Source organism: Mastacembelus armatus, chromosome 19 (assembly GCF_900324485.2).
Source record: "Mastacembelus armatus chromosome 19, fMasArm1.2, whole genome shotgun sequence".
NCBI classification, from domain to species: domain Eukaryota; kingdom Metazoa; phylum Chordata; class Actinopteri; order Synbranchiformes; family Mastacembelidae; genus Mastacembelus; species Mastacembelus armatus.
In genome coordinates this window covers 3,543,713-3,564,947 of record NC_046651.1, presented here as the reverse complement: position 1 = coordinate 3,564,947, position 21,235 = coordinate 3,543,713, and the positions used below count along the sequence as shown (strand labels likewise).

Below are 21,235 nucleotides of genomic sequence, written 5' to 3'. Positions count from 1 at the left end.
GGGGCGCAGCCGGGAAAGGCCCGAAAGAGTGATGTGGGGCCGCCCTTCTGTGGACCCACCACCTGCAGGAGGATCCATAAGGGGCCGGTGCATAGTGGATCGGGCAGTGGTTGAGGACGGGGACCTCGGCGACCCGATCCCTGGATGCTGAAACTGGCTCTAGGGACATGGAATGTTACCTCACTCGGGGGGAAGGAGCCTGAGCTTGTGCGGGAGGTCGAGCGGTACCGACTAGAGATAGTCGGGCTCACCTCCACGCACAGCCTGGGCTCTGGAACCCAGCTCCTTGAGAGGGGCTGGACTCTCTTCTACTCTGGAGTTGCTTGCGGTGAGTGGCGGCGAGCTGGTGTGGGCTTGCTCATAGCTCCCCAGCTCAGCCGCCACATGTTGGAGTTTTCCCCCCAGAGTGAAAGGGTCGTTTCCCTGCGCCTTCAGGTCAGGGATAGGTGTCTCACTATTGTTTCGGCCTATGGTTTACTAACATTTTGAATGAAACCAATTGAATCTAATATAGAATTAAATGCAATGCTGAGACTGTTATTTTCAACATCTACATGAATGTTAAAATCTCCCACTATAATGACTTTATCTGATCTAAGCACTAAACAGACAGGAAGTCAGGGAATTCAGTTAAAAACTCTGAGTAACGGACAGGTGGACGGTACACAATGACAAGTAGAACTGGTTTTTGTGTTTTCCAGTTTGGATGCGAGAGACTAAGAGTGAGGCTCTCAAATGAGTTAAAATTGTTCTGAGGATGAAAGTTTAATAATAAGTTTGAGTGGAAGATTGTAGCTACTCCTCCACCTCGACCTGTGCTTCGAGGAACATGATAATTTTTATGACTAATTTTTATGATGTACAATATACACACAGATAGAAGTAAATATACACTATATACAAACATAAATAGTAAACACCACAGAAGAGACTGTGGTGGAGGATGGTGGAGTCATCTGCTGCAAAGGGGGGCGTTATTAAACAGAAGGATGGAGAACGGTATGAATGACGTCCTGTACATCGTTGTCATCCAGCGAGGCTGGATGAGTCCGTTGGAGAATGAGCTCCTCTGATCCTCTATGATCTGGCGAAGTGGGTGTGAAGAATTGTCCAGCAGTTTGTCCAGTGTCCTCCTGCTCCCTAATGAGCTTAGAAGGAATGGTTTAAAATGAATACTTGAGTGTGGAGAACAAGGGAAACGTGTTTTGTTTATTTCAAATAACAGAATTGTTAATAAATAAATGGATCGTGTACAACTGAAATTAGTCATTAGATGGCAGCAATGAAACATTTGAGATGTCGGCTGCCAAAATAACTGGAGAGAAGAAGAAGAAGCAGAAGCAGAAGAAGAAGGGGGAGGGAAGAAAGAATGAAAAGCATGGCTGCAAAGATGAGCAATACTACAACTTCTGTTTCGAGTACGCTGTCTAAATTACAGTCTTTAAATGGGCTGTTTGCGATATATAAAAAACAAGGCCCTACATCTACCGACGTGTTAAATACACTCAAAAAAGCTTTACTCAAGGGTAATACAAGTGGGCAGCATCAGGCAGTACGTCTTTTGCCATTAATTTATACTGGCAGTGAAATGCTTTGGTGTGTTCTGTGTTTTAGAAGCTGGTGAACAAAACCCTAACCCGCGAAAGAGAAAGAAGCAGAGCCTGAAAATGGGGCATGGAGGGACGCTGGACAGCGCAGCCAGTGGGGTGTTGGGTAAGTCAGCTGTGCCAGGTAAACCCATGTGTTGGTACACCTGCAGTATGGCTGGGCTGCGGTTGGGCAGCTATTTAGGGAGAGTTTCACCCGAATGCTTAACTTGTTTCCTAATTATTAGATTATTAGAGCTTAAGTTTGGTTTGGATTTGAATCGGTTATATCAAAGGAGGCACGTAGATTAAAGGTTACATGGTTTAATTTAGTAAACAATGAATGTTGCTTGGTAGAAATTGAAATCACAGAAGGCGGCATTAGTTTTTCAGTATCATGTTGTTATGTATTTAGCTCAGTTTCTGGATTGGTAGCGTGCTGCTGGATGTGGCTAATAAGCAGTTACAGTACGTTATTTATTGAGCACCAACTAAGCTTACCCAATTTCTGGTTTCAGTGACATAGACTGTTTACTATGTTAAGATTCAGTCATGGAGTTTGCACGTTCTCAGTCTGCATGGATTTTTCTCTAAGTACTGTGGCCAAAGGCTGGGGTGCAGGGTGGGGTTTGGTTAATTGGTGACTCCAAAAAGCCTGTACGTGAGTGTTTTTCTGTCTCTATGTGTCAGCCCTGTGATAAACTGCCAATCTGTCCAGGGTGTACCCTGCCTCTTGCTCAGTGTCAGTTGGGATTGGCTCCACCCCATGCAAGCCTGAATGTACTGGATGGATGCATGGATTTTCAGTCTTAATTTAATGGCTTCAAGGGCAGGACTAGCACGACTTTCAATGACTCTACCAATGTCTTTCTTTCTTTCAGTTGTTGGTGTTGGGAATGGTACAAAATTGCTCAGTACCATGTTAAGTGGTTCAAAGGTGAGTTTATCTACACTTATAAGTTAAAAGAGAGCTACACAGAACTACAGTGGCAAGAAAAAGGATGTGAGCCCTTTCTGTCCCTGCCCTTGCAGCTTGTGATTGGGCAGGGATAGTTGGAAAATAACCAGGACCCTCGAGGACTGGAGTTTGAGAGCCCTGCTTTAAGCCTTCAACTGTTTACACTGGGATGCTTTTTTAATCTCATTGAGCATTTTGTGTTGTGCCTTTAGAGTAATCTTATCGAGTAGCCATATAACTAATTGATCTCCATTTATAAATAGTTTGTTTTACAGATGACTATCTAAACTCTCTGAGTTTACTTTGTAAGCAACAGAACTGTCAGGCAGATAAAAAGTAGAAAGACAGTTGTGGTTGGAGGTGTCCATTGTGGGACAGAGAGCACTTGGAATTCATTGGCTGACATTATACTGATCATCCAAAATGATCTAATCTCATATTGACCAATATTTGTTCAGCCATTTTATAACTCAGCCTCTCCACAAGACCAAATGAAAATGTGATTGTTTGTCTTACAGAAATATGTTGCTGTGGGGGAACTGGGAAAAGCTACAGACACTCTTGATGCCACTGGCAGTGTGATTCTGGAGAAAGACTTTGGTAATACTGCAAGTTCTAATCATGTCATTTTATCTGAGCACTTTACCTCATTTAGCAATCCAATTTACTCAATGAGCCACTGTTTCTCCTAGAACATATACAGTCATTAGCTTCTGTTACATTGTTTTGTTTTTTGTTTTTTTTATCCCACAGAACACATCTCCAGGTTGGATATTGAGGAGAAGCTGAAATCATTTATTGGTGACATCATGCAAGTTCCTCCACTGTAAGTAAGGTTTCCACACCAAGAAAATGTTTCCCTGACACTAGTATGATCAAACTTTCCAAGGATTTAAAAGGAAAAGTCTCTACTTGTGCACATGCAAAAAAAAAATTAACTAGCAAAAGCTAGCTTATTTTCTTTCTTAGTCATGAAGCAGAGTGTATAATTTAGAATATAGTAGTTTTGCTAGTGCTCCTTTATTTCAAATTGCCCAGTAGTACAGATAAATAAAGCTAACAGTGATTTTGTTCAAAATGTATTTCCACTTTTCTATTTCTTTACTAGAGTTACCTTAATGTGTAATTTTTTTGCCGTCTCCATCTCTCTGCAACAGAATGTCAATTCATTTTTTTTGTGTAGCACCAGATCACAATACAGTCATCTCAAGGCACTTTAAAAAAAACCAACAAATCCCTTCTTCTTACTGCTCCCATAGAGTTTTGCATTGTGTCATTTTAATATAGTTTAATTTCTGTTTGGACAATGTGTAGAATATAAGAAGAAGAAGAAGAAGTACTTTATTAATCCCCAAGGGGAAATTCAATTGTTACAGCAGTTATTCTAATTTAAAGTTATTAAATTTAATATTATTTAAATTACATTAGTTAATAGTAATTAATAAAGTAATTAACTTGTATAACGTAATTATTTATTTTGGGGGTTTTAGATGAAACAATCAGCAGGTAACTAGGTTATGAAAATAATTGTGCTGTACTGATTTTATCACAAGTAAAAACAGAATTTAACTAACTTTTAAAGCCACATTTCAGCAGAACCTTCTTTCACCTACATGCATTCTTTCACACAGTGACAGCCAAACAAATTGCCTTAATATTCATACTGTATGTGAAAGTGACTTGTGAATTTCATGTATACAATATACTGTACTCCGTAATCTGAACTATAAAGCATAATTTATTGTGGTGTAGTGAACCATGAAACCTCTAGAGGTCGCTAGAGTGGCTTATTGTGCCCCTGTCACTTCCCATGTGACTAAGTCTTTGTGCCTGTGGCACTTGATGTAGGCAAAGAGTGTAAAATTTAAACCTTTTGCACCAAAGAAAAGGGAAGTGCTTCTGCAGCAGTGCCATTCCATGGCATGAGACACTCCCATGGATGTAATTTATATGACCACTGTTTGCAGTGTATTTTTTTAATTAAAGACAACAGGCAGCTTCACTGCTTTATTGATTCTTGCAATTACAGCTACTCTGCACTAAAAACAGGCGGGCAACGTCTGTCTGTCTTACTGAAGAATGGTCACAAAGTGGAGGCCAAACCAGCCAGGCCAGTCACTGTGTACAACCTGACGCTGCAGGAGTTCAAGCCTCCGCTCTTCACCCTGAGTTAGTACATATTGCATAAAGACATCTTTCTTGCTTCCTCTGTAGCAGACTGACTTCAATAACATGGCATTTCCTGCAGTTTCGTTTTTTATGTTAAAATACAGATTTAAAAACCAATCACAGTATTTCTCTTTTTAATGGCAGATATTGAGTGTGGTGGTGGATTTTATGTCAGAAGCTTGGTGGATGACCTGGGTAAAGGTGAGATTAGTTCTCTCACATTTCACAATTTACTCATCAGCACATTAAATCAAAACACTGAACCAGCTGATTAGAAATCAACCTGTTAACACTTAACTGTAAGAATAATTAGTGTCTTTGTGCTGCAGCTCTGTCGTCGTGTGCTCATGTGAAGGAGTTGGTCCGTACCAAGCAGGGGCAGTTCACCCTGGAGGAGCACACCTTACATGAGGAGAAGTGGACATTGGAACATGTGCTGCAATCTCTGCTGCCCTGCTAAAAGGTAGCACAGTGCATGGACTGTGGACAACCATCTGAGGAAAACACTCAGAACAGAACCCAATCTCTAAGCAAGAATCTGGTAGTTACTGCCTTAGGGTTACTCGTGACTCACCTGCATGGATTTTGTCTGTTTCTACTGGATATTTTCAAGTGTGTTTCTTAGAAAATCGAGACAAATATCAAAACAGCTCTTTGGACTCACGAAACCAGTGTCATTACACTGGCCTGGTCATTTGGAGTCCATATGAATGTGTTTTCTGGCTTGTGTCTGTCTCACCTGCAAGTTTATCAGTTTAGCTACATTTGTAAATAACTCTACATTTGGAATTTGAAACGTAAGTGGTGTATTAAGATTTGGAGAAAAAACACGGAATGCTTCAGGATTTATAGAATTTATTAATTTTGTATAATTTCTGGAGTAAAATATATTTTCCTTTTGCAGTCACAGTTATGAGGAAACTTCTGGAAATAATGACTTTAGAAGCTTAATTAGAAAAAGGCACATTAATATTGCCTGATATGAAAAGTGCTTTATGCGTTTGGTCAGGACCCTATTTAGATTGTCTTACAAAGCCAGTTAAATATACTGTATCAATAAAAGTATAGAGAGAATTATTTGTGAAAATGTCATTCTATTTGATCAGTGCTCCCCCTAATAACAAAACCAAAAATTGATTGGCTCTTCTTAAAGGGTTGTTGCATCAGCACTGCTGTATACAGAACACATCTTATTTCTAAATATTGATAAATATGTATGTATGTGTGTATATATATATATATATATATATATATATATATATATATTCCCCAATAGACACTAACAAGCAAATTCAGGAAAGTACAGGTTTAATCGTTAACAATAACTTCATTCCATTTGTCTGATTCATTTCCAGGCACCTGTATTGTACATGCTGGCTCAATGACATGACTAAAATGGAGATCTGATGGAACTGAGCCATCATTAATGTTTTCATTAGCCCTGCCATTACAAGTGCAACAAAGCTGAAACAGGACTTTTACAGGTTCTTACAAGTTAGACACTATTACGATAAGAAAATACCCTTTGATAAATATGTTTATTAAAGTGTATAATACAAATATCTGCAAAATACGATTAATATCTGGTTTATATACTTGCATTCAAGGTATTAGAGGCCACTCTACTGAGTATATCAAAGAAAAGTGGGAAAAGGAAATGCTGATTTGTATCCCAGCTGAAGAATGGCAGAACTTATGGCATTCACAGTGTGTAACTAGTTATTCCAGGGCTCTGAGAGAATTTTGTTGGAAAAGTACAATTCGTTTCTTTATTACGCCCAAAGTGAAAGCAAAACAAAAAGGCTGATCATGTACATGTTTTCTGCTCTTGCCCCGTCTTAAATGCGTTTTGGTCAGAAATCCATTCCAGCATAGATGAAATCTTGGAAATTGAGATAGAGAAAACAGCTCATATCCTATTTCTCGGCAATATACCCGATTCAGTTAATAATGGGAATAAATATTTACTCATGATTCTACTAGCCGCAGCAAAAAAAGCAATTACCCGTTTATGGCTTCAGCGGCTCCCCACTAAGAATTCAGTGGGAACAAATAGTGACAGAAATTTACAAGATGGAAAGACTGACGTTCAGGTTGAGACTTCAAGAAGAGACTTTCAAGAAACATTGGAGAAAGTGGACCATCTATATATCAAAACAAAGAGAAGATGGATAAATGCCAAAGTGGAAAATGTATATTCATTAAATGTATGTAACTAGGATCAATGTCTGCCTGATAGTATACCTATGGAAATGAGTATTTTGTTTAAGAAGGTATGTCCACAAATATTCATGTAGACCTACACATGCCTACAAATATTTACCTATTTAGTAACCAGTTGACCTGACCAAATTTTTATTTGTGGTAGTACTTATGTTTATGTATGTACCCATGAAGGACTGTTGTTTGTTACTTTGTTGAAGTTCATCAAAATAAAGTTAAAAAAAAAACAGACAGATGTTTAATTAGCAAACAGTGCCTAAAACTCACCGTTTTACTTCGCTGTTGTGTCGTCTTCACATACAGTATGCTTCAGTGCTTTTAGAAATATATGGATTTCTGACTCTTTGAAATTGTTAAAGGTGAACTATATGGCGCCGGCTGCCGAGGAGCAGCAGGAGCGCCTTTGATGACATGCTATCAATCCTCTTTCTGGACAGGAGTCTGACGCCACGGGAAGTTGCCCGGATCAGTGAGCTGCAATGATTATCTCAGTCTAAATATTAGCCACTTGGTGACTTCTTTTATGTCTTCAAGGCTGTTCATATCTCTGTTTGCGCTCTGAGTCCACTTTATCTAAATGAACAGTGGTTAGAAAGTTGGCAGTCAGTGGTGCGCGCTTTAAAGACGCATCAGAAAATCGAACCATTAGATTGTATTTGTGCGAACATTTGTCAGTGAGAAGCGATGGGCTTCCTCCATATGATGAGGCATGACTTGTGACTATTAATGACATTAATGAAGTATCTGTAAAACAGATAGGCCTTTGACTATGAAATATCAAGAATGTCACAACATGTGCCGGTAGATGCTTAAGTTGTAGTTATATGCAGTGTCAAACAGAAGTTATCGGTTATTGTTTAGCATTTTGCAGAAACGTGTCTTAGGGAATAAATCACGCACTTAGTGAACCATTAAAGAAAGTTGCATTTACAGCCATTATTACCATATCACCTGCACAGCACTGAGGAGGAGGCGGTGCATTTCACAGGAAAACGCCAAAACATTCAAACCATGAGTTAATCACTCGCTGTTCAACTGCACTGTTAGCGATGTGGATTGCAGTTAACTTGTATTACACACAACGATAACGCTAAGAACTGTTTGATTAGTCAAAGACCCATTTAACGCACGTGTAGGCTCTGTGGAAATCCAGGATCGCGTAACTCAGTTTTTTTTCTGCCGTAGCGATGTGACAGGAAGGTTGGTCTGGTGAAGACTAATCGCAATGGTCTGATCCTTATGAAATCCAAATATGAAATACCGATTTGTATATTTATTTTTTTTTGTGCTGAGCAATATTACAATTAAAGAGAACTAACGATAAATACATAATCGGCTATGTAAAATATATGTGTATACTTAGGCTACGTCTGGCTACTTAGGCAGAGTCAAATTTAGAAAGAGTGTGTGTGGGTGCGTTAGAACGAATGCAACAGATGCCTGAAAGGGGCTAATAGGTCTGGGCTCATGAACCCAAGGTGTTTGAGGATCCATCCATCATACCCGCTTATTCCTATTCGGGGTCACAGGGATCTGCTGGAGCCTATCCCAGCTCTCTTTGGGTGAAAGGCAGGGGTACACCCTGGACAAGTCACCAGTCCATCACAGGGCCACATAGAGACAAACAACCTCACATACTCACACTCACACTCACTCCTATGGGCAATTTAGAGTCACCAATCAACCTGACATGCGTGTTTTTGGACTGTGGGAGGAAACTGGAGTACCTGGAGAAAACCCACACAAGCACGAGGAGAACATGCAAACTCCACACAGAAAGGCCCCTGATGGGTTTCTAACCAGGAACCCTCTTGCTGTGAGGCAACGGTGCTAACCACTAATTCACTGCGCTACCCGCCTCTATAGGACTGTTGGTGCGTTTTTGATTTAAAGATTATATAAGTCAAATATAGGTATTGGTTGTGTTTTAAGTGTGATATTTTAATGTTCAGTATTTGCTGATACACCGTCTGATCATAATTAGCCTAGGCTATATCGTTCTCCAACAACATGGAAGTTGCAAATAGTTACTTTGTGTCTGTCCAGGGTCGAAATATGTCATTATCCAATCTAGAGTTGAATAATGCATACAGACTAACGTCAACGTTAATTGAGGAACTTCATACACATAAAAAAAACATAATACAAGAAGCAGGAAGATAAACCCCTTTTGGCGTTTGCATATTATGGCCACACTTGATTACTTTATAACATGGAGCATACTTTATGCTTTTTCACACCACTGGTGGAAAGTATCAGTTTACTGCTTTTTGAGTGACATTTATTTTAATGCGCTTTTACTTCTAGTACATTAAAATGACTATGCTTTCATTCATCTAAAATAGTATATGACATGCTGTAGCTAATTATTCCACTTGACAAATATTTTGCTGATTAACACTTTTGCACTAAGATTATGGAGTTACAGTGTATTATAGGCTATTACTGACGCACAGAAGCCTAAATGTCAGCTGGAAATAATGTAAAATCCTAATATTTGTAAGTTGCATCGAGAGTCTTATAGTAAAACGACTCACGGACTGTGTTTGCGTAGGCTACTACGTTAAATGAGCCAAACCTTACACGAGTTAAAGATATATCTTTCATTTTTAATCTCTAAATTGCGTGTCTCTCAATAGCAGCAGTGAATTTCTCCTGAAATAATTAGACTATATCTTTTCCCCTGTAGTCTGTTCACTGTGTAACTCGACTGGAGTTGCCACTAAGCCAATCAGAAACGGCCGCTGGCTACTCGCAGGAAGTTGGTCGTCCACTTATCTCCTCCCTTCTGCGCCTGCAGCCAGATAACAGCCACAACAGTTGAATCAAGTACCAGCTACTTCAACAACGCGGCCCAATAGACACCAAACCACTTTAACGGTCTTCTGCACAACCCAGAAAGACTCTCCCTTTGGTCCGTACAGGACAGTCTGTAGACTGAAGTTTGTGCTGAAAGTTTCAGTAGATATTTGGTAGTATGTAAGGGGTCCTTGTAAGACAGGCTACTGTTGCTAAAGAGGAAGGCTGTAGGGAGGCAAGGGAGGGACGCAGCTTTCCGGCAATTCAGTTCCAGCGCACAGCGGCGGCAAACAGCACCATGAGCGTCCCCGTTTACGCACCGACTCCTATCCAGCCGACTCATCCGACTCCCTTCTATATCGAGGATATTCTGGGGAGGACTGCTGCCACTGCCTCCTCTACTTCTTCTTCCTCCATCTCTTCATCCTCCTCCTGTACCGTTGTCCCTACGCCGACTCTTCCATCGTCCAACTCATCCTTCACCAGTCTCATTTCGCCGTATCGGACACCGATTTATGAACCCACTCCGATTCACCCTGCACTGTCTCACCACGCCGCCGCGGCGCTGACAGCGACATACGCCTCTACCGGTGCGTTCTCCGGCCCTATTTACCCCTTCCACCACCAGCACCACCGCTCCATGGGCGAGTACGCTCAGGCTCTACTGAGACACGACCCTCTCGGTGAGTTGGGCAGCTGGAGCAGTGTGACAGTCTGTTGTGCAGTCAGGCTACATAAAAATCTTTATTTTTCACAAGTGTGAATCTTCCATGTAAGTGTCTTTATCACGCCTTGTCATGCCATGACTTTCTGCTGCATTCTGTGAGAAATTGATTAATACTTTAGTCAGTGTTAGCGGGAAACAGTTAAATGAAATGTGCTTCTATAATGTGGCAGTAAGAGCTGTTTTCTGCCTTCACAAACTTCGTTTCAGTGCCAACGAAACCAGTTTTGCATAAGTATATCACGCTTGGTCATGCATGCATATCGAACTCAAGCCCATCTACCATTACATATAGCCCACAGAAACAGACTTCAGAGTACATGACAGGCCTGAGAGTGGGGCTAACTTATCTCACTCCCAAGGAACAGTTCTTCATGATGCCTGACCGCGCATATATGAATCACACTGTTATTGTGTCAGACATATTTGGGGGCACCAAAGCAACAGACTTATCCCTTCACTCTGCTAGTGGTGATAACGGGTGGCTGTGGGGGCATGGCAGCCTTGACTCGTTTTCCTGACTTCCATTGTTCTGAAACATCAGAGGAGCAAGTCAGACGGTGACTAAAGCATAACTGGACTGTAAATCACTTGTTATTTCACTGTTGTGTGTGTGTGTGTGTGTGTGTGTGTGTGTGTGTGGTCATATAGTTGTGAGTACCAAATGCCGTCTCCCTACAGGGAAGAAAAAATATTCTAGATAGGCGCATTATAGGTTTTCACTCCTTTTTGTGGACGAATTGGAATTTATTTCCTGTTGTCACATCCTTGATTACGCACACGTTACACGGTCAAACCACGTTCACACACATGTGCTTTTTATTAAACTTTTTATTAAATTATATGCAACATTCTACAGTTTTTGTAGATGCCATATATGACAGGTAATAGTATACATTGCATTATGCATCTCCCTAAACAAAAAATCTTGACGCAGGGGTATTTTCACACGTGGTGTCTGGTCTATTTGTTGTTTATTGTTGCTGTTCTTTTCTCTCTCCTCTATCCACTCACCCCAACCGGTCGAGGCAGATGGCCGCCCAAACTGAGCCCGGTTCTGTTGGAGGTTTTTTCTTCCGTTAAAGGGAGTTTTTCCTCTCCACTGTCGCCAAGTGCTTGCTCATAAGGGATTTGTTGGGTTTTTAGTTTTTGTAAAGTGCCTAGAGATGATTGCACTGTGTTTTGGCGCTATGCAAATAAAACTGAACTGAATTGGTTTAATTAGCCTAATTTATCATCTAATAATCATCATATAACATGTTGAAAAATGGAAGTCCAGCGACACTGGAGACAGGGTGGTTATTAGATGAAATAGTTGCAGAGTGTTAGTCCTCTTAAGTATAGTGTGACAAGCGGATCGTCTGACTTTGTGTCGAGCTAAACATACCGGGCCTTTTTCCGTCTAGCGGAAGCCGTGAGCCTGTCGATAGGAGTAAATCTGGTTTCAGAAGCTGTTAAATGTTTTCCTGGCTCACCCCGGCCAGCCGCTTCCTCGGGAGCCCGCTGCACGCTGCTGATTATTTTATCGACATCCTCAATACAGACATATTCAGGAAACACTCGGCCGCTGATAGCCCGGGATCCGTTTTTCACATATTGTTGCACTTCCTCTGCCTGGCCAGCGAGGATGTGGCTGACTTTCTTTATGGCTGTTGGGGAAAAGGAAAATAAAGCAAACAGAGCACCACATTGAGCCTGATGGGACTTTAAAGAAAAGCTAAAGTCTCGTTAAAATTCTAGTAAGCTGCAAAAATCAATCACGGATTCAAGTGAAATATAGATGTGAATAAAATAACAAGCCACCATCATACACTACTCTGAGATTAAGTACAAAGTAAGAATAAGAATAATAATTTAACAATCCTTTCGTTTATGTCACAATTGCGATGTCTTGTAAAAGAAGTGATGTAATTAAGTGTTGATTATGATGTTTTATAGTAATCATGTAATGATACGGTGATACGATATCCGTGCATTTATTTGTGTTTGTCTTCAGGTTATTTAGTCATCAATATTTCTCATTTTTTTATCTCTTAAAACCAAATCGCGGTAAGGGCTCGATTTTTATTAGTTTTTGTTGTCACATTATGACAGGTGAGTTAGGATAACTGACCAATTCTTTCCTTTTATTATGCTGCATGTTTTAACAACCAGCTACAAATATTTGAATAGAAAAAGAAAATAGAAGTGTAATAATGGAAACAAGTTTCTTTCAATTTCAATTGCCTAAACAGCTACAATACATAGCTAAACATTTCCTTCTTTAGACAGAATCATCAGCTAACCAAAGAAATGTGAACACAAAGGGAGCGTGTTCCACCAGAACTAGGCCCTACACACCTGCGGACTTTGTTTCAACTTAGCTACTTCGTAAAAAGCCTAAATATCATTCCAGTCAAGCGCTTGCAAAAGCTTAGATTCATTTAGGATAGCTGCTTATTAAAGCGAGCTAAAGCTTCCCCTTAAAGACAGGCTATTTTGTTTCGAGAATCATGTCTCATTGAACTGGATTAGCTAACTTCCTTTGGAAAAGAGCAGCAATAAGAGGTCTTTGACAGCAGTTTCGACCACAACAGATTTATATTGTGTCAGTGAGCGCATAGGACATCAGTGTGTGTGTGTGTGTGTGTGTGTGTGTGTGTGTGTGTGTGTGTGATGGTGGATGCCATCGCCTATAATCACACCGCAAAGCAGGAAGCACATGAAGCGGATATTTGGCCATAGTTTTCACTCAGTCACGACCTTCCTTAAATGACAGCGTGCAGCAGGCTGGTGCGGCGGTCGCGGCCTCGGCTATTGTTCGTCCCCGGCTAATAACCGGACAGGAAACCAGTCAAGACAAAAACACTCATGATTAGGCTTCTCTTAAACAAACCTGTCCAATATAGACACACTCTTACTATAGACATTTCAGATTAACAGGCTTCCCCCGGTCTATTTCGTCGCTCCTTAGGAACTTTAAATAAAATGTCGGCCCTGTTTCCCCCTCCCTCTCCTTAGGTAAACCTCTGCTATGGACTCCCTTCATCCAGCGACCCTTACATAAAAGAAAAGGCGGTCAGGTCCGGTTCTCTAACGACCAGACCATTGAATTAGAGAAGAAGTTTGAGAGCCAGAAGTACCTGTCCCCCCCGGAGAGGAAACGTCTGGCCAAGATGCTGCAGCTCAGCGAGAGACAGGTGAGCGGCCCTGCTGCAGTTTATTTTATTTATCAAATGAGAAACTGGATTGTCCCTTATGTGGGCCTAGTTTAAATTCAGTTTAATTTTACCATGACACAAGGTAATCTTTCTAATTCATTTCGTCGCCCCCCAATAAACCGATTTCATGCCTGGAAGCATTTATTGATTTTAGTGATGGCTGGAAATTTCATATTATTTTAGACAAAGAAGATTCTACTCAGCATAGTTTTATTCATCACAGTGAAATATTTATCTACCTACATGAAGCGTTCACCACCTAAACCAATTTCGGATATAGGGCCTGTTTAGGCCTAAAGCTCATTTCTAGGACACAGGGTGATAAACAAACTGTCAGATCGATTTCATTAGGCCATTGATATCGAATAAATTCAAATTTCCAATGTGCTGTAATCATTTGGATTAAAACTTTACGTAAGCTATAGCTAATGATTTATTACCCCTCAGCTGGAGTTCACTCCACTTTACAAGAGTTTGGGATTATTTTAACAACTCATTTGTGTTATTGGCATTCTCGGTTTTTCGTTAATATGCAGGAGAATAATTCTTTTATCCCTTTTGCATTTCAGGTTAAAACTTGGTTCCAAAATCGACGAGCAAAGTGGCGAAGACTGAAACAGGTTAGAGGTTTTGAAAAATATCACATTATACCCTACTCCATTAAATTATCTATTTAACCTGATTAGTATAATTTCACTAGAGGTCTTATCATTCATTAGACTATCTATTTCCACTTGCGTTAGGAGAATCCTCAGGGAGGTAAGCGGGAGGCGGGGGATGACCGTTCAGTCGGGAGCAGTAACAAAGGAGACGAGTCCACCGAGACGGCTGGGATCCACAGCCCGGAGCAGAGACATACAGGCTCGCCCACCGGGTTGGCCCAGGCCGCTGTTCGCTCCGTGGGCCCGCAGCAGCCCCACACAGCGCTGGACTCTGAGGTGTCGGACGATACAGACCAGGAGCTGGATATAGAGGACGACGACGAGTTCACACTGAACCCCCATTTCTGAACCACTTGGTCCCAGGCTGAGGCTGGATCCAGTCGGACATTTAGAGCTGGATGATGAACACCACTGGTCTACTCTGACTCTTGAGCCTGTTAATTTACTTTCACTTTGTTTCAAATGTTTCTTTTTGTAGCTTGTATAAAGCATAGTATTCTGTTCGATTTGTACTGATTGTGTTAGCCTGTGTCCATTACTGTAAATAAACAGTAGGCTTATAGATTCTCCGTGCTGTAGGCCTATATCATTTTCGATAATAAACGCTCTTAAGTCTATAGACCTTTGCCTTAAAATGTGATATTTTATTAATAATCAATGTAGCACAATTAAGTTTTTTGTGAATAAAATATTTTTGTGATAAGAATAAATGTCTACCTTTTTGATGTAGCTCATTTTAGATTGTTACCTATTATTTAGTAGTCTGTTTCTTAAAATTGTTACCGAAAATGAGAAAATTACAAATTTTTTAATGATTAAAATCCTTGATCATCTGTAGTTAGTAAAACTGTTCAATAGACGAGCGAAAAACAATTCAGTTGGCAGAGATGAGCCTGATAACTTAGATGAGACATTTCTGTAAACTTTGATCTCTAAGGTTTTTCCACTGTTACTTGTATGAATGTTTTGTGTCTTGCTTATCCACTATCATAATTCTTAAACCATATACTTTTTGGTTGAGTTTGGTTTGACATGCTTCTGTGCATTTTAATCGGTCCCAGGAAACAAATTCGGCCCTCTCTCCAGTGTCCTTGTGTACTTGCATGGCTTTATCTTTGAGACAAAACAATGGCAGATGCAAAAACAGCAGGCTATATAGCTAGGCATGAAATGGTTAGATTTTTAAGTAATTTATCTGAGCCATTGGTTTGATTTTATCTGAAATCAGTATAAAATGCAATGATGGAGTAGATGATTTAATTCTAACAGTAAACCTGTAATTGGTAAATTAATAAAATAAAACAATGAAATTACAAGCAACAGAGCTGCACTGTTTTACATAAACCGAAATATGGTGGTATTATCAACAAACTGTATTTCAAGTATCAAAAGTAAAGCTAATCATTATGGAAATTTCCCTTTCAGATTCAGTATAATTTATTAACATATTATTACTGAAACATTATTAATTTATATGTATACCTGGTCAAGAAGTGCCTTATTATTACTATGTAATATAATACTATTTCCTGTTGTCCCCTGGTTTTGGTTTAGGAGATCTTATTCCCATCCATGGCAATCTATGCCTAAACAGCAAATTTCGATTGACAACATTTGGACAGAAAACCCTGCAGGCAAACTCAAATTAGCAAAGCTTTCAGCCCATGTCAATGATCTTCCCATCACCACATTCAACTTCAAATAGCTTATCATTGAGCCCTCATGCAAACACAGTGAGTGGGAGTTTTTCAGTGAGTAGATTAGGTTAATGATTGAGTGAACCCTCAAAACAGCTGCGACAGCAACCAGATAACAGGAGACTGATTGATAGTCATAGAACATGTTCAGTGCTTTTTAATAATTGATGATTAGAGTTGCTGAGACTGGCAGTTAAACTGAAGTGTTGGGGCTGAAATTTTTGAAATAATAGAAAATTAATTTTTAAATATCTGTGATAGTTTAAAAATTAAAGCTCATTGCTCTCATAACCTTATTTGAGTTACATTACTGAGGTTCAATGGCCTCACACACACAAGACTACTCCAAAACCAACGGTATGCACATTGATCTCAGCCTCTGTATTGTGTAATGGTTCACAAATTGTGCAGGGTAAAGTCAATATTCAGAGGAATAGCACACACAGTTGGTGGGTAAAATGTCCAACAGATAACCAGCTGGTTCCAGAGTACCCAACCAATCTAGTCAAATTACCTCCCACTCCTCCACCCCTCACCCCCATCCACACACAGGGATTTTACATTGACTTATTGATTTAGAATCATTTTCTAATTATTAACATGCAACTGAAATAGGAAATAAAATTAGTGTCCCCCCCCCCACAAAAACAAAAAGTTAAGCAATAAATGTGATACATACATAATGTATAAATATCTAATGGCAATTTTTAAGTATGGCTATGAAAAAAAGTATGGGGTATCTGAAGAGTCACCAGGCAAACCTGATTAATCAGCATAAACTGTTGTGTGTTGTTCATACCTTTAATTTTGTTTGATGTGGAGTCTTTAAAATCATTACTGCCTCATGGAAATTGTGATTATGTACTACTAATACAAGGCTGCAGCAGATCCCCGTGACCCTACATAGGAATAAGCAGGTATAAATAATGGATGGATGGATACTTCTAATACACTACTAATTTTTAATAGTAAATATGAATCATAATATGGAAATATGTGCAAAGTTAAATTAAAATTATTATTCAATTAAAAATTAACCATTTTGATTTTCACTTCATTTCCTGTTCAGGTATCAAGAATATTACTTTTTTAATAGGATGAAATCTTCACAGGCCAGACCGTGTTACTATAGTTTACAAGATGTATGTGTGTGTCTGCGCGACTTTGTGATATTGGTGGACACAAGTTAATGTGTGGTTATATTTGAACGACTGAGGAATGTGTTAACTGTTGACCTTGGCTAAATGGAAGCCATTATCTCCCTGTGCTGAGGCCTCCCTCCCCATGCAGAGCTGATAAATTAATGAGAGAAAACATCGCTTACATCGATACTGTTGTCGCCAGCAGACAAACACACACACACACAGAGGAGAAGAAGGGGTAGAAAGGGAGATGAGGACACATGGATACAGACAATTATCAATAGTAAATATCACTAGATACACAAATGAAAAAAAACAAAGCTATTTTTGTTTATTCATTTAAGCATTTATTTTGAAATGTTTATTTTTATTAACAACTATTTTATAGTTATATTGTTCATTCCAGCTTTTTTCAAAGCTGTTTACACCAAGCAATAATTCTTACATACATTGTTACATGTAAGTACTTTGTGTTGTCTGTCATCTTATTGTGTTATTTCATTGAAATACTGTATTGCCAGTTAGCCCAGCACTTATTGTATTTAGGTGGATCCTGCAAAAACGGCATTTTAATTCATCATATATGCTCATAAAGTAGGTGAATTGTGCAGGGCTAATTATTGCCATAATAATTTTTAAATTCTAAAACTGAAACTGTAATTATACATAGTGAAGATTTGCACTTTGTGCACATTAGAATTAGAAAGTTCTAGAGGTGCTGGCATTGGGAGACTGAAAGTATGTGATTTTATCCCCACATTTAAACAATGCCATGTCTCCATCATCTCAATGATGGCTGGCTGTTCACTATACCTTCCAGTGTGGCCATTCTGAACCACTGTAAACAGTTTTGTTTGTTTGTTTTGTTTGTCCACTGGTGGTGGATGGTAATGGGGTTGTCCATGTGTTTACACCACTGCCACTTGGTTTCTTCCATCCACATTTGTTTCTATTGGGACTAGAGACAGGTATTGTGGGGAGCAAATAATTGGTATTGCAGACTAATTGCCATCCTTTAAGATTCTTCCTATGGTTTTAGATAAAGGAAGACCATTCCAATCTAGCCGGAGTTGTCTATGCTTTACCCTTAGCATCGTTCAGCCCTGGTGGAACTTGATTTGTATTGGCAGTACCTATGTCTAACAGTATTTGCTAACCTTGTAGTGTGTATAAAGTGTACATATCTAAAGAGCTATTCTACACTGCTGCTTCAGCGCTGCTAACATTCACAATGGTGTTGTCTTTAGCATATGCACTGGTGTCACTTGGTTTTGAGCGCTGGTGTTAACAATGTCTCACTTGACAGTGTCCACTGACCTTACCAGTGGCGTTGTTAGACATAACACTAAGTTAACTAGGCCACTGACCGATCTGCGAGCGAAGAGGAACTAATTATAGCGTGAAAGAAAGGGGTAGTAATTTAGCGACGCACATTAAGGAGGATTCAGGAGGAGGATGTAAAAACATGAAACATACAAATGACAAGGTAAACCGCGTTTTAGATAGAAATTTAACCTTTGAGTGTGCCTATGTCTTTGTTACACTCCATGAAAGCCAATCGTAGTGTTGCACTTAATGATTCATAAAGTGACAGAAATAGTTATGTCTGAAAAAATGGAGTGTGACAGAAATACACATGTAAAGGACATTTGCTGAAAATAGTGATGCTGTCTCACATGACTATTAGGTTAACAATAAATGCTTAATAAATATAGTATAGTATTGTTTCAGGCACCCATTGCTACAAGTACTATTCATTTACCTCTACTGTAGTTATCTTCTGTATATTAGCAAATAAATACATTAGTCACATTCACTAACTCACTACCTTTGTGCTCTCTCTCTCCCCTAGTTTGTGCTCTCTTCCTCTCCCTCTCTCTCTGTTCTCTCTCTCTGTACCTTCTGCAGGTGTCCCTGGTCCTGGAGCTGTATATTGCTGATGTGCAGTTACTGGTCCCACCAACCTGCAGTGTCTATTTGCTGTTTATTGTTGCTGTTCTTTTTTATCTCCTCTATCTACTCACCCAAACCGGTCAAGGCAGATGGCCGCCCAAACTGAGCCCGGTTCTGCTGGTGGCTTTTCTTCTGTTAAAGGGAGTTTTTCCTCTCCACTGTCGCCAAGTGCTGCTCATAAGAGATTTGTTGTGTTTTTTGATTTTGTTAAGTGCCTTGAGATGATTTGTATTGTGATTTGGCGCTATACAAATAAATTAAATTTAATTGAGGCAGCATGGTGGATGAGAGGTTAGCTCTGTTGCCTCATAGCAAGAAGGTCCTGGGTTCGCAACCCGGCCTTTCTGTGTGGAGTTTGTATGTTCCCCCCGTGCTTGCGTGGGTTTACTCTGTATACTCTGGTTTCTTCCCACAGTCCAAAAACATGCATGTCAGTTTGATTGGTGACTAAATTGCCCATAGGAGTGAGTGTGAGTGTGTGTGGTTGTTTGTCTCTATGTGGCCCTGTGATGGACTGGTGACCTGTCCAGGGTGTACCCCAGCCTTCCACCTGAAAGAGAGCTGGGATAGGCTCCAGCAGATCCCCGTGACCCTGGTTAAGGATGGAGCGGGTATAGATAATGGATGAATTGAATTGAATTCAGTCCTATGCCAACAAATACCCATACACACACAATTTCCTATTTTTAAATGCATTAATACTAATTTATCAGATCCATCCATTCATCCATCTTCTTCTGCTTATCTGGGGACCAGGTTGTGGGGGCAGTAGTCTAAGCAGGGATGCCCAGACTTCCTTCTCCCTGGTCACTTCCTCCAGCTCATCTGGGGGACATCGAGGCGTTCCCAGGCCAGCTGAGTGACATAGTCCTTCCAGTGTGTCCTGGATCTTCCCTGGGGCCTCCTCCCAGTGGGACATGCCTGGAACACCTCACCAGGGAGGCGCCCAGGAGGTATCTGGTATACCACCCACCCACCACAGCTGGCTCCTCTCGATGTGGAGGAGCAGTTGCTCTACTCCGAGCTCCTCCTGGGTGACCGAGCTCCTCACCCTATCTATAAGGGAGCACCCGGCCACCCTGCGAAGGAAGCTCATTTCAGCTGCTTGTATCTGAGATCTTGTCCTTTCGGTCATGACTCAAAGCTCATGACCATAGGTGAGAGTAGGAACATAGATTGATATTTGTCAGATCATTGGAACAAAAAGAATAGACATTGCATTTTACTGTTGGATCATCAGATGCCCTGGTAGCTATCCTAAATTATTAGAAACAAATGGGACTTAATCTTAACTACAGTTTTGACTGAAGCAATGATCAGGTCATTATTTTAAACAAACAAGAAATGCCAAAGAAGCAAGGAGTACAAATTTTCAGTGATAATTGGATGCAGATTTTAGTTCTGTAAAAACACTGCAAAAAGCAATTTCATACTATAGACTATATTATTTTTTTAACTTATTACCTTGTTTTACTTGTTTAATTTAATTATTTCATTTCTTTAATTTTTAACTTCTTTAATTTAATGAATTTAATTTAAATTGCTACCCACTGAAACTGAAATTCCCTGAATAAAACATATGCCAATAATAAATTACGTCAGCAATCAGCTACTATTTTGTTGATCAGTTTGAAAAGGAAGTTGAATAGTTGGTGATAATCCTCACTTTGTTTCATATGTATTTCTCATTTGTAAAATCCCCTTCATATTCACTACTGTCTCTTCTTTTTGTTCTGTCAGCCCACCTTTTCTTCAGCATCCCATATGGTGAGTCAACAGTGTGGCCTGAAGATGTCCCAGAAACCACTTACTGTGTGTGCGAAAAGGACCCACATCTAGACATTAATCCCCAAAAGAATAATCCAATTGGTAATGCAAGAGGGAGGCCATTTGAAGCAATGGAAAACAGGAGGCCTGGCAGGAGAGATCCATTCCTCCTGCAGCTAAGGAGATATCACTCACTGATTCATGGGTGCACTCAAGTGTTCTATTTGCTTTTCAATTAGGCCATATCCAAATGGAAGATAGGGAGGTTTTAAAAGTATTCACATGCTAGTTAAAAGAGTGCAGGATTTTCTGCCTCACTATCCAATTTAGAGTCCATCTGAACGATTAGCTGCTC

General features: G+C 40.0%; 2 protein-coding genes across 2 annotated transcripts; both read left to right on the top strand.

The window, feature by feature from the left end:
* Positions 1-1,330: 1,330 nt before the first annotated feature.
* Positions 1,331-6,697, top strand: trub1 (TruB pseudouridine (psi) synthase family member 1). Its single transcript, XM_026315619.1, has 8 exons — positions 1,331-1,526; positions 1,615-1,713; positions 2,468-2,523; positions 3,063-3,144; positions 3,298-3,370; positions 4,574-4,713; positions 4,858-4,914; positions 5,043-6,697. Exons 1-8 carry the CDS (start codon positions 1,370-1,372, stop codon positions 5,171-5,173), a joined length of 795 nt encoding a protein of 264 aa, XP_026171404.1. The 5' UTR covers positions 1,331-1,369; the 3' UTR covers positions 5,174-6,697.
* Positions 6,698-9,732: 3,035 nt separating this feature from the next.
* hhex (hematopoietically expressed homeobox) lies at positions 9,733-14,940 on the top strand. The gene is made up of 4 exons (XM_026315618.1): positions 9,733-10,418; positions 13,460-13,638; positions 14,229-14,279; positions 14,403-14,940. The coding sequence occupies exons 1-4, from the start codon at positions 10,034-10,036 to the stop codon at positions 14,667-14,669; spliced, it is 882 nt and encodes a 293-aa protein (XP_026171403.1). The 5' UTR covers positions 9,733-10,033; the 3' UTR covers positions 14,670-14,940.
* Positions 14,941-21,235: the final 6,295 nt, after the last annotated feature.